This window comes from Geotrypetes seraphini, chromosome 7 (assembly GCF_902459505.1).
Source record: "Geotrypetes seraphini chromosome 7, aGeoSer1.1, whole genome shotgun sequence".
Lineage (NCBI taxonomy): Eukaryota > Metazoa > Chordata > Amphibia > Gymnophiona > Dermophiidae > Geotrypetes > Geotrypetes seraphini.
Window position 1 is genome coordinate 169,608,406 of NC_047090.1, and position 13,666 is coordinate 169,622,071.

Here is a 13,666-nt window from a genome sequence, read left to right on the forward strand (position 1 = left end):
AAATGACCACCATTGAATATCCTCTGCATATTAAGGCTGAGCGCTCAATAGCCATACCTTAAGACCAAAGCATTCTGAGTTCTCCATATGGATTGCACCCTGACTAAGTAGCCCCATTAGTTTGGTGAATCTGTACCATTGGAGCAGTGCTACATTAGATCTGCATAGTATGACCAGCGAGGCCAATCTGGGGCTACTAAGATCAACAAGTGCCAGGTGGATCATGACTCTACAAATGACCCAGCTCACCTTGAGCCAAGGCAGGAACACAAAGCAGCCTGTCTTCCTGCTAGAGCTGACCCTTTGCTTCCTGGTTCATCTCTGGCTATAGAAGCAAATTGCCTTCATGTTTTTGGCAGAAGCCATCAAAGTCCATTGCCAGACTTCCCCAGCATCACACAATGAGGACCATCCCCCCAGGTCAAGTGTATCTGCTGAGAAAGTCAGCCTGCACGTTTTCCACTCAGGCTGCCTGATAATTGGAGTTCCAGGGAAGAATATAGAGAGAAGAGATACAGAGGAGCTAAAAAATGAATGCACTTGTACATCAATAAGAGGCGTTTGAACTGAATGCAGAGACAGATAGGGAGCCAATAAAGAGACTTAAGGAGAGGGGTGATGTGTGCGTATCGACTCAGGCAGAATATAATTCGTGCAGCAACATTTTGAATGGACTGAAGGGGAGAGAGGTTGTTTAACAGGCGACCAGTGAAAAGCAGGTTGCAGTAGTCTAGGCAAGAGGTGATGAGAGTGTGAGGGAGAGTACGGTGCAGTTGTTAAAGCTACAGCTTCAGCAACCTGAAGTTGTGGGTTCAAACCCACACTTGTCCTTGTGACCCTGTGTAAGTTACTTAATACTCACATTGCCCCAAGTACATTAGACAGATTGTGAGCCCACCAAGACACAGGGAAAAATGCTTCAGTATCTGAATAAATTCATGTAAAACTGAGCTCCCCTGGGAGAATGGTTTAGAAAACTGAATAAATAAGAGTTTTGGTGGTGTACTAAGAGAGGAAGCGTCAAATTTTGGAGATACTATAGAGAAACAGCAGGCTTTGGCAGTCTGATGGATCTGTGCAGAGGAGAGAGAGGAGTCAAAGATGACTAGACAGGGAGAAATGAAAGTGTTATCCACTGAAAGAGAGAGCATGGGGAAAGAAGAGGTAGGTTTGGGTAGAAGGATATGTAGCTCAGTCTTTGCAATTTTCAGTTTTAAGTGGCAGTTGGACATCCAAGTAGCAATGTCAAACAAGCAGGCCAAGACCCAGGCTTGGATTCCTGCAGAGATTTCTGGAGCAGAGAGAGAGATTTGCGAGGTATCTAAACTAACTCAACTAAACCTTACGTTTGTATACCGCATCATCTCCACAGAAGTAGAGCTCGGCACGGTTTACAGGAATTGGTATAGAAAGGAACTACAATGAAAGTAGAAGGACTAAGAAGAGAAGTTTAGAGGGACTTAGTATATCGATGAGGGGAAGGTCATTGCATTTTGGAGAAAAGCCAAGTTTTCAAATGTTTTCGGAAGAGTTGGAGGGAGGTCAGACTCTGAATTGGGGTAGTAAAACTATTCCAGAGTTTGGTGATCCTGAAGAAGAGGGAAGTTCCTAATTTTCCTGCATGGGATATGCCTTTTAAAGAGGGTAAGGATAATTTGAATTTTTGAGTGGATCTGGTGGTGTTGGGATTAGAGGAGTTCCAAGATAGTGGAAAAAGGGGAGGCAGGATACCGTGTAGAGACTTGAAGGTTAGGCAGGCGCATTTGTAGTGAACCCTAAGGATTACTGGGAGCCAGTGAAGCTTAGACAGAAGCGGGGAGACGTGGTCAAATTTGCTTTTTGCGAAGATTAGTTTAGCCGCAGTGTTCTGGATCCGCTGGAGTCTATGAAGGCTTTTCTTTGTCAGGCTTAAGTAGATGGAGTTACAGTAATCCAGCCTGGAAAGAATGATGGATTGTACGAGGACAGCAAAGTGATGTTGATGGAAGCAGGATCTCACTTTCCTTAATATGTGAAGATTGAAAAAGCATTTTTTTACTACGGAATTAAGGTGGTCATTGAAGGACAGTGTGGAGTCAATGATGATGCCCAGAACTTTGCTTGAGTGTTCAAGCTGCAATGTGGTGCCAGAAGACAGTGGGATGTGGGTGGGTAGCTGATCTAATTTTGGGCCGAGCCAAAGTAGTTTTGTTTTGGTCTTGTTTAGTTTCATTTGTACGCTGAGGGCCCAGGATTGGAGGTTCGATATACATGAGGAGATGCTCTCAGAGAGACTATGAATTCACCAAGTGCTATTGCCGCAATTACTGACCGGACTGTCTCCATGTGGAAGTGCGGTACTTTCAGGGCCACATTCACAGATTTCAGGCCCAGTCTTCAGTGTCTTTTTTGACCACTATGAAGTATATGGAGTATCTCTCAGAGCCTAATTCTTCATCCAGAACTGGCTCTATGGTTCGAGTATCTAGGAGCCTTTGCACCTTCGCACAGACCCTGGTCTCCTTTTCCTTCCATCCGTCTGGCTGGAAAATCCATAAACAGATCTGGGGAAGGGTGAAAATGAAAACTGCCTCTAACATCACCGGCAGATCAGCAAGGCCTGTTGTCTTGCAGACACTTAGGACTGTGATCCGCCACACTGGCCATAAGGTTGCTCAGTCTCTTTCCAAATATCATCTGCACTTTAAAGGGCAGTCTGCTTAAAGTGATTTTGGAGGCTGAATTGCCCACCTATTGTCCAATACAGAGCTTCCTGAAGGCAGTAACAGTGTACAATACCTTGCTCATGACTCTGATGTCAGAGCATCTGCCACATAACCCACCCTCTCCAGGGGGCATGCATCCTCTTTTGCCACGGGACTAAGCTACAATATGTGTGGCAGGCACATGCCACAAATGAGGCTACTGCAACAACTTTGATCTCCAAAGCAGTATGTCTACCTTATAGTCCTGTGCATCCTTTAACATCACACTTTCATCCCCTAAGGAGAGAGGTATGTTTTGTCACTTGAGCCACCATGGAACCTATTTTTGGCTGAGTAAACAGCTGCTGAAATTCCAGAGCCATAGGGTAAAGCCTGGACATAGCAATGGGAGTCTCCAGAAGGTTCCTTAAGAGTAGTCAAGGCTAAGTGATGAGAAAGGTGATGTCCAGGTGTGCCGGGAAAAAATGTCTGGACATTTGTATTGCTCATGACCGTGTAGTGAGGTCAATGGCTGTTGAGATTCCAGCTTCAATTTCCTGAGCGAATCTGCAATATGACTTCAAAAGCCACCACACAGAGAGATCCTCTCTCAGGTCGAACGGGACTATTGCCTCCTGACTTACGGTCCCTGAAATGGAGCTGAAGACCTTCAGGCAAGAAGCTGCACTCTGGGAAAGTGAAAGCATGGAGACCGATCTCCAATCCTCCCATTCCTGGTCTGCATGGTCACTAAGGCAGAGTAGCAGATTCCTTAGCAGCTGGGAGGTCTCCAAGGGAGGAATCCCCATAAGCAGCACAAAGCATCCTGGACCTGTCAAATAGGTTTTCCACAAGAGATTCACGAAGTCCAGGGTAAACATTGAAGAGGAGGCCCCATAGACCCCTGCAGGACCTCAGACTGGCTTCTCTTGGCCTCTACCATTTCCATGCACTTGCAGTTCATAAAATCATTCAGGTCTTCAGGAGAGATTTTTTCCCATCCACCTGGACCTCCTGTGGTTTCTCAGCCCTAGAACACTCAGAGGAGGCTAAGCCTGAGGTTCCTGCCCTCGATCGTGGTACACTGACGCTCCTTGAACGGCCATCCAGCACAAAGCTGACATGATATGGAGGCAGAATAGGCTTAGAAGTCCATCTCAAATCAATCCCAAAACAATTTTGAGGCAAATCAAGGGGTTTTGAGACAGAGGTTTTATTAAAAAAGATCATTTAAAATTCAAGATGGCTGCTGCCAGCAAATTTGCAGCACAAATAGCCCATGGGGGCTCCTTTGAAGATCAAGTAGTTCAGAGAAAGGGGTTATGGAGATGGGGGACGACGACCTATCTCTGGCCCCAGAAACCTGTCAAATTTTCAAACCTCTAAAAGTCAAATTTTCAGACACCTCCCTCCCCAAAATTTTTCCCATAGAGAATAATGAACTGTAGTCACTGCGCTGTGCTGATTCCATATCAGCTTTCTCTGCAGCCTGACTGAATAGAGAGGACTTTCAGACTCAATTTAGTAACATAGTAGATGATGGCAGATAAAGACCCTAATGGTCCATCCTGTCTACCCAACCCTACCCACTCTTTAAATTACTGACTTAATTTAAATCTTCCTTCTTCTTAGCTATTGCTGGTCCAGAACCTAAAGCTCTGTCCGGTACTATGCTTAAGTTACATCTACTGAAGTCTCCATCAAGCTCACTCCAGCCCATCCAAAACCATCCCAGCCATCGAAGCCCTCTCCAGCCATCCTCAACCGAATAGCCATATACGGACATAGATTGTGCAAGTCTGCCTGGTACTGGCCTTAATTTTTTCTGATTCGAGATCCTCTGTGTTCATCCCACGCTTTTTTTAACTCTGTTACCATTTTCCTCTCCACCACCTCCCTCGGAAGTGTATTCCAGGTATCCACCACTCTCTCCGTAAAGAAGAATTTCCTTACATTGCTCTTGAGTCTACCACCCCTCAACTTCAAATTATGTCCTCTGGTTTTACCATTTTCCTTTCTCTGGAAAAGATTTTGTTCTATGTTAATACATTTTAAGCATTTGAATGTCTGAATCATATCTCCCCTGTCCCTCCTTTCTTCTAGGGTGTACATATTCAGGGCTTCCAGTCTTTCCTCATGCATCTTTTGGCATAAACTTTCTACCATTTTTGTTGCCATCCTCTGGACCACTTCAAGTCTTCTTATGTCCTTCGCTAGATACGGTCTCAAACTGAACACAATTTTCCAAGTGGGGCTTCACCAACGACCTGTACAGGGGCATCAACACCACCTTTTTTCTACTGATTACGCCTCTCTTTTGTCAGACTGACCTAAAACTGGAGACCTTCAGGCTGCCAGTTGATTCAGCATCTACTGTAAGCTCAACCCCCACAGCTCCTCGCGTCACAATGGGTGAGTGAAAAATGCAACCGATTTCCTGAAGCCTAAAGAGACTAACACAGGAGACCCACAGCCTGCACTCAAGCCTCTGATAAATCAAAGTCAAGCTAGCTCCCAGTGGAACGGTCCACAAGCTTCCAAGATGCACAGAGCAAGCAGGTTCAGCAGAACACCTGGGGGATGTCCTGCGAGCTGCAGAACACCCATGTGGAATCTGTGTCCTCTCCCAGGTAGTGTAGCCCCAAACTGATGACATCTAGGCACCTAAGCCTCACAAGATGGATAAACACATCCAAAAGTAATAAAACCGAGCAGATCAGAACACACCTTCTTAGTTCGCTTGCAAAAGTTAAACTGGAGAGGGCACTATACTCCACTGGGGAAGGAGAAGGAGTTAAAAGATGTGATAGACATCCTTCTGAAACAGTTTGCAACCAGAGGATATTTACCTAAAGTTCAGGCTCCTATGTTTAAGTTACAGAAATAGGTTTCAAAAATAGCAAGTATCCTTGTTGAACTAAAAAAAGAACCATACACAAAACACATATAAGATGCTGTTTTAACAACCAAATTAAATGAGCACCACAGAAATACTCACATATGTTGTGTGTATAAACAATCTTTATATGTAAACATACAACTTTTCCCATTATTCATCTTGTAATGGGCCTCAATTCATAATTACATTACATTACATTAGAGATTTCTATTCCACCATTACCTTGCGGTTCAAGGCGGATTACAAAAGAGATAAAAAAAAGGTTGGGTTACAATAGAAGAACATTTGTCCTTTCTAGAGAGGTAAAGAGTCGGTTATGTAGTTTTTGTATGGCAGGAAGGGGGGGGGGAGGAAGGACGGTAAGCTTGAAGTTAGGGCTGTTTCAGGAATTTCTTGAAGAGTGTAGTTTTTATTTATTTTCTGAAGTTATGGCTACATATGTTTTCTACATACTATTTTTCTGGTAAGAATCTTGCTAAGTTAATTAAACAGCCTTTTTCAGAATAGCAGCTCTACAGAATATGTAAGATTTTAAAAGATTTCTAGATTTTGACAATTAATTTTCCAAGTTCATTAGTTATTTATATATACCACCTATCAATGGAGGTTGTCTAAGCAGTTTTTACATTTAGGTACTCAAGCATTTCACTAAACCCAAAATGCTACTACTCACCTGCGCTGCAATTCCTCTTCTTCTTCAAACACTCCAAAAGGCTTTAAGGTTTCAATTAATTTCTGTGCAAGTGCACAGTCAGTATCTTTAGGAGCAGCTAAACTGATAGGTGAGGTAATGCCATAATGCTTCTGTGCCTGCTGTGTTTGTTGTGATCCCTGGGTTGTAACTGGACTAAAGGGAATTGTACAAAAAAAAAAAGGAGTTAACAATATATAAGATTGTGTTGCACTAAAACCTCACAGTTCAAAAGCAGCTTACAAAAAAGCAGCATGTCTTCAGGATGGCCCTATATTTATAAAAAAGATTAGAAAAAGATCCAAATTCCTTAAAAAGATCCAAATTCTTTAAAAAGAAATCTCCTTAATATAAGTCCTCTATATTTCACTTACACTGTATTTTTTCCTCTTTGACTTGTAATGATTGTCAAATGTTAAAATGTAAATAAAGAATTTATAAGAAAAAGAAACCAGATCACAATTATTACATAGTACATATTTCCTAAACAGCCAAGTTTCAAATATTTTGGGAACTTTGAAACAACCAAGAGAGTTCCAGTAACATTAATCTCTTTATCCTTGGAAGAAGGAAAGTCTATTAGGATTGGAGTTATATGACCTACAATTCCTAACGAAACTGGCAAGATAAACTTGCTGATATAAATAAAACGGGTGCTGAACCTTACAGAATTTGAGAGAGAAAACAAACAAGTTTCAAAGAAATTCTTGCTTCAATGGATAACCACAGAACCTTTATACAGTACTGAGAAATCCTATCACATTTTCCCAGCGAGAAGTATCCTAGCATGCTTCAGCATTAACATGCACATAAAGCACAGTTACTTACTGTGTGTTATCCAGGGACAGCAGGCAGATATTCTCACACATGGGTGATGTCACGATGGAGCCCCAGTATGGACACTTCAAAAGTGCATTGCCATTTTAAAACTTTAGAAAGTTTGCGATAGCCCGCACTGCACATACGCCTTCCCGCCCGACGCAGGGCATGTGTCTCCTCAATTAAGATAAGCCAGCTAAGAAGCCACCTAGCGGAGGAGGGTAGGTTGTGAGAATATCTGCCTGCTGTCCCTGAATAACACCTGTTACGGTAAGTAACTGTGCTTTATCCCAGGACAAGCAGGCAGCATATTCATACACATGGGTGACCTCCAAGCTAACTAGAATGGGATGGTGGGAAAGTTGGCCTTCATGAAAATAAATGATATAATACAAACTGGCTGAAGTGCCCATCCTATCTGGAGAAAAACTCCAGACAATAAGAAGAGGTGAAGGTGTTAACTGAGGACCAAGGGGCAGCTTTACAGAATTCCATAATAGGAGTAAATTCAAGGAAAACTACAGAAACTGCCCTAGCATGAACGTCTACTTTGAAAAATTGCGAGCCATGGCATTGAGGGCAATATACTCACGTGGATTAAAAACTGGTTGGCGGATAGGAAACAGAGAATGGGGGTAAATGGACAATACTCGGACTGGAAAAGCATCACGAGTTGGGTGCCACAGGGTTCGGTGCTCGGGCCTGTGCTCTTCAACATATTTATAAATGACCTGGAAATTGGTACGAGAGAGGTAATTAAATTTGCGGACGATACAACGTTATTCAGAGTAGTGAGGACACAGAAAGATTGCGAAGACCTAAACCAAGACAAATGCACTCGAGGAATGGGCCACGAAGTGGCAAATGAGTTTCAACGTGGATAAGTGCAAGGTGAAGCATGTCGGTAACCAAAATCATATGCACGAATAGAGGATGTCCGGTGCTATACTCAGAGAGAGCCCCCAGGAAAGAGACTTAGGAGTGCTTGTAGACAAGTCAATGAAGCCGTCCGCGCAATACACGGTGGCAGCGAAAAGGGCAAACAAAATGCTAGGAATGATTAAGAAGGGGATCACAAACAGATCTGAGAAGGTTATCATGCTGCTGTACTGGGCCATGGTACGCCCCCACCTGGAATACTGCATTCAACACTGGTCGCCGTACATGAAAAAGGACATAGTACTACTCGAAAGGGTCCAGAGAAGAGCGACAAAAATGGTTAAGGGACTGGGGGAGTTGCCGTGCAATGAGAGGCTAGAGAAACTGGGCCTTTTCTGCCTTGAAAAGGAGACAAATGAGACATGATCGAAACATTCAAGATAATGAAGGGAATTGATTTAGTAGAGAATGAGAGATTGTTCACCCTCTCCGAGGTGAAGAGAACGTGAGGGCACTCTCTAAAGTTAAAAGGGGACAGATTCCATACAAACATAAGGAAGTTTTTCTTCACCCAGAGAGTGGTAGAAATTTGGAAAGCTCTTCCAGAGGCTGTTACAGAGGAAAGCACCCTCCAGGAATTCAAGAAAGGGTTAGATAAGTTCCTGCTGAACCAGAATGTATGTAGGTAGAGTTATACTCAAATAGGGCACTGGTCTTTGATCTAAGGGCCACCGCGTGAGCAGACTGCTGGACACGATGGACCTCTGGTCTGACCCAGCAGCAATTCTTATGCTCTTATGTGACCTGACTCACCAAGTGCAGACCAGGTTGAGCAAAACAGAACGAAATAACCAAACAGTTAGGAACCGGTTTCTTAGAAACAAAATGCCCCCAACTTGTTAGAATCAAAGGAGATGAAGAATTGGGAAGAAGTCGTATAAGGGTTTGTCCTGGTGATGTAAAAAGCCAAGCACACTTAAAAGACCAGAAAGGAAAGATCCGTGTATCCTACAAAAAAAAAAAACGAGGATTAGGAAGAACAAGCAAGTGATCGAGATGAAACTTGGCCACCCTTTTTGATAGAAACTGTGGTTGCGTGCATAGAAGCACTGTATTATAGAGAAAAAAACTGAGAAGATAAATCTGCCTTCAACACTTGTAACTCACTGACCCTTATGGTAGAAGTGAGCAAGATAGGAAAAAATAATTTTCCAGGTGAAAAACTGAAAATGGGCTGTGGCTACTGGCTGAAATGTAGGCTTCACTAACCTGGAAAGAGCCCTATCAAGGTCCCAGACTACAGGTGAAGATTTGAGATGTAGTTTCACCTTGAAACGCCTTTTCATGAATCTGGAGACCAAGGGAGGAGCAGAGAGAGGTTGGCCCTCGATTGCATGTGAAAAGCTGTAACAAGTTGTAAGAAGTTTTCCCTCCACTAGCATGTGAAAAGCTAGAACAGTACTGAGAAAGATTCTAATAGACAAAAGAGAAAATCCACACCATTCCAACTGTCAAGGAAGTGTGATCTGGATGATGAAGAAGACACCAGGAAGAAAACCTAACCCACATTTGGTTATGATAAAAATATAGTGAGGCTGGTTTCCTGGAGACATCGAAATCTTGCGGATAGGCTGAGAGAGATGTAATACGGAAGAGTTCAGCATGAAAGAAACCCAGCTGCCAGGTAGAATGATTGCAGGCTGAAACACAGAAAATGTCCATGCTAGTGATAAAGCAGAGTAGACAAAAATAGCAGAAGAATTTGCTCCCTGGTGCTGAGGAAAAGAAGGGAGAACCAATGCTACCTGAGCCATCCAGAAGCTAAGAGAAGCATGGCAGCTAACTCCTGTTGTAGACTGACAAAAAAGATCAACATGAAAAAAACGAGAGAGGACAGAAACAAATAGAAAAAAAACATGCTCGTCCAATCTAGAAAAGATGCCTGTCGTCTAGACAATGCAATGCGTATAGGCTGAAACAAAAGTGGGGCGGCTTAAAATTTGTGCGAGTCACCAAGAAGACCGCCCGTGGAGTGCCCCATTGAACTTAAAAGTATGGAGAGCTGCAGAGCTAGTAGTCCATTGGGTATGCTGAATAAATAATTACAAACAAACGCACTTCCGGAGGCTGTAATAGGGGAAAACACCCTCCAGGGATTCAAGCCAAAGTTAGACAAGTTCCTGCTAAACCGGAACGTACGCAGTTAAGGCTAGTCTCAGTTAGGGCACTGGTCTTTGACCTAAGGGTCGCTGCGTTAGCGGGCTGCTGGGCATGATGGACCTCTGGTCTGAGCCAGCAGCGGCAATTCTTATGTTCTTATAATCAAAAGGTATTAAAAACCAATTGAGTGGGAAGGAGAAAAACTCCAGATCCCTAGAACTCAAGGATGTTAACAGCCGGATAGTGGCGGAAAGGCGAAAGGTGCCCAAAAATGAAGAGAGCAATGTAAGGAAAAAATAAAGAAATACCTCTCAAACTAGCAAAAGAAGGAAATGCTGCGATTAAAAACAGGAGAAGAAAAAAATATCCTAAAAAGGATTGAGCGGCCTCCTCCTCCCCTACAGCCACTCCCAAACCTCCAGCATGAAGTATAAAGGGATGTAAGTGACTCTGGCATAGTCTGGATGCTCCCAAGCAGACACCTTCTAACATTAGTGGAAGAGCAGTGAAGAACAAATACACCTGGTTGATCCTGTATTGCAGCAAATGTAGTGTTACTTCCCACCAGCCAGAAAAAGCCAATGTTCGTTGATTCTTCTTTTATTAGTAATATGGAATTACTGAAAAGGCAGAGTCAAGCAGCTGAAGACGCCACTGTGGACAAAATTAATTCGATGTACAGTAGGAATGTCGGCTCTCCTTCTGAAAAGAAAGTCTTAGTTTTGAGGATATGCTCTGAAGTAAAACGTTAAAAAGGATGAAAAGACTGATGGTAAACAGCTTGAAGCATTGAGTTGAATGCTGCCTTAACCACCTAAAATGAGAAGGAGCAGGTGTATAGACACTAGTGCCTGAAGACTTCTGCAATGTATATTGTCACTAGAGATTCATAAAGAAGTTGAGGCGTTCCAAACACAGAAAAAGGTATCACTCTGTAGAAAACAAGCTTCATAGGAGCCCCTGAAAGGGGGGGGGGGGAATCAGAGACTCTAGATCCATATAGAAAGCCTCTCTCAAAAAGGAAAGAAGTAAAAAAAATAAAAATAAAAAAATATTTCCCTAAAAGTTTGTGTAAGACTGAAGAAGCAGAGTCAGGCAGCAGAAGGCGATGCTCTGAGCAGCTGAAGCTAAAGCTGAAGAAATAGCATCTTTAGGCAGGAAGGAATGGTTTCTGCTCAGAGTCTACAACCAAGTCAAGATTTTTGGATAAAATGAGGCCAGTGGTGGAGAATTGGTGTAGAAGACTAGAGATTGTGGTCGGTTCCATGACAGATTCAGACTAGACAGACACCGAGAGAGTTGGGGTCAACAAGGATGCAGTGTTAGTCATAACATATGAAAAACACAAACTCAGTTCCTCCTGTAGCAAATTATCAATGTTTCACTTAAAGGATAGCACCGGTACCTCTAGTTTATTCTTCGGTACCATCAGTGTCACGCTCCGGTCCCATAAAAATGAGGTTGGGACTGGGCACTTACAAAACTTCATCAAAGCAAATATGTTGAAGTTGAGTCCCAGTTGTTTGAAGTTAAGGAGAAACACCGGTACCGTTGGGCTATTCAGCGGTATCGCGTACCGGTCCCATAAGGATGAGGTCGATGTCGAGCCACAGATCGGGATCAGGCGCTTACAGGACTGCATCGAAGTTGAGTCCAAGTTGTTGGAACTGAAGGAAAAACACCGGTACCGTTTGCGTTTTCGCTGGTACCATCGGTGTCATGCTCCGGTACCATGAGGATGAGGTCAATGCACAATATCGGAACCGGGTGTGTACGGGACATGTACGAAAACCAGTACCATTGGCATTATCACTGGTACCAATGGTGTTGCACACTGGTCCCATGAAGATAAGGCCTATATCAGGGGTGTCCAACCTGTGACCCAAGGGCCACATACGGTCCCGTGAAGAATTTTGTGCGGCCCCGGTCGAGGGCGATGCAGTGTTTTCCTCTGCTGCTCCCGGGTGTTTACCGTCTTGCCTGCTCCCTCCTCTGTCTTGCTGCAGCGTTTGCGCATTTGTGCGGCCCCAGAAAATTTTTTCTTGACCAATGCGGCCCAGGAAAGCCAAAAGGTTGGACACCCCTGGCCTATATCGAGCTAATCCTCACAATCGAGCACTTAAGGGACTATTTTGAGGTCAGCATGACTTAACTCAATGCTAATTTGACCTGAGTCCCAATGTAGGAAACAGCATGATGCGACACCGGAGGCAGGCGGTACTGCTGGTGTCGATATATGAAGTGTTGCCGAGATCGGCACCAGAGTCGATAGCGACATCAATCAGCCTTTGCTGAAAAAGTCCATGGAAACAAAGACAATAGACGTCGCTGGATCCTGTGGTGTCGAAACTTCGGCCCCACACATCCAGTGCGGAGAAGTCCAAAAACAGTGTCAACTTCCAGGATGATATAAAGTCCCTTATTGAAGAAAAATAAAGTCCTTTGGTTGTTCTTTTTTTTTTTTTTCAGGAACAAAGGAGACCCCATAGACATCATATATCTAGATTTCCAAAAAGCCTATGATAAGGTGCCCCATGAACACCTACTCCAGAAACTGAAGAACCCTGGGGGTGGAAGGAGACGTACATAGATGGATCAGAAACTGGTTGACGGGTAGGAGTGAAGGGCCACTATTCGGACTGGAGGAGGGTCACGAGTGGGGTCCTGCAGGGCTCGGTGCTCAGGCCGCTGCTATTTAATATATTCATAATGATCTAGAAACAGGGATGAAGTGTGAGATAATAAAATTTGCGGACGACACCAAACTATTTAGTGGAGCTTGGACTAAAGAGGACTGCGAAGAATTACAAAGGGACTTGAACAAACTAGGGGAATGGGCAACAAGATGGCAGATGAAATTCAAAGTTGAGAAATGTAAAGTATTACATGTAGGAAACAGAAATCCGAGGTACAACTATACGATGGGAGGGATGTTATTGAATGAGAGTACCCAAGAAAGGGACTTGGGGGTAATGGTGGACATGACAATGAAGCCGACGGCACAGTGTACAGCGGCCGCTAAGAAGGCAAACAGAATGCTAGGCATAATCAAGAAGGGTATTACAACCAGAATGAAAGAAGTTATCCTGAAGTTGTATCGGGTGATGGTGCAGTACTGCGTCCAATATTGGTCGCCATACTTTAAGAAGGATATGACAATACTCGAGAGGGTTCAAAGGAGAGCGATGCGTCTGATAAAAGGTTTGGAGAACCTTTCAAACGCTGAGAGATTGGGAAAACTGGGACTCTTTTCCCTGGAGAAGAGGAGACTTAGAGGGGATATGATAGAGACTTACAAGATCATGAAGAGCATAGAGAGAGTAGAGAGGGACAGATTCTTCAAACTTTCGAAAACTAAAAGAACAAGAGGGCATTCGGAAAAGTTGAAAGGGGACAGATTCAAAACGAATGCTAGGAAGTTCTTCTTTACCCAACATGTGGTGGACATCTGGAATGCGCTTCCAGAGGGCGTAATAGGGCAGAGTACAGTACTGGGGTTCAAGAAAGGATTGGACAATTTCCTGCTGGAAAAGG

General features: G+C 43.7%; 1 protein-coding gene across 5 annotated transcripts in view; it reads right to left on the minus strand.

Annotated features, from left to right (window-relative positions):
* The window catches only part of PAPOLA (poly(A) polymerase alpha), a 365,046-nt gene that overhangs the window by 331,286 nt on the left and 20,094 nt on the right, over window positions 1-13,666 (minus strand). For 4 of the 5 annotated variants that reach the window (XM_033951973.1, XM_033951971.1, XM_033951970.1 and 1 more), the window contains exon 2: window positions 6,257-6,430. The exons of the other annotated variant lie outside the window; for it this stretch is intronic. In XM_033951973.1, the coding sequence (XP_033807864.1) occupies window positions 6,257-6,430 (174 nt within the window). The remainder of the gene's footprint in view (window positions 1-6,256; window positions 6,431-13,666) is intronic. 5 annotated transcript variants of the gene reach the window in all.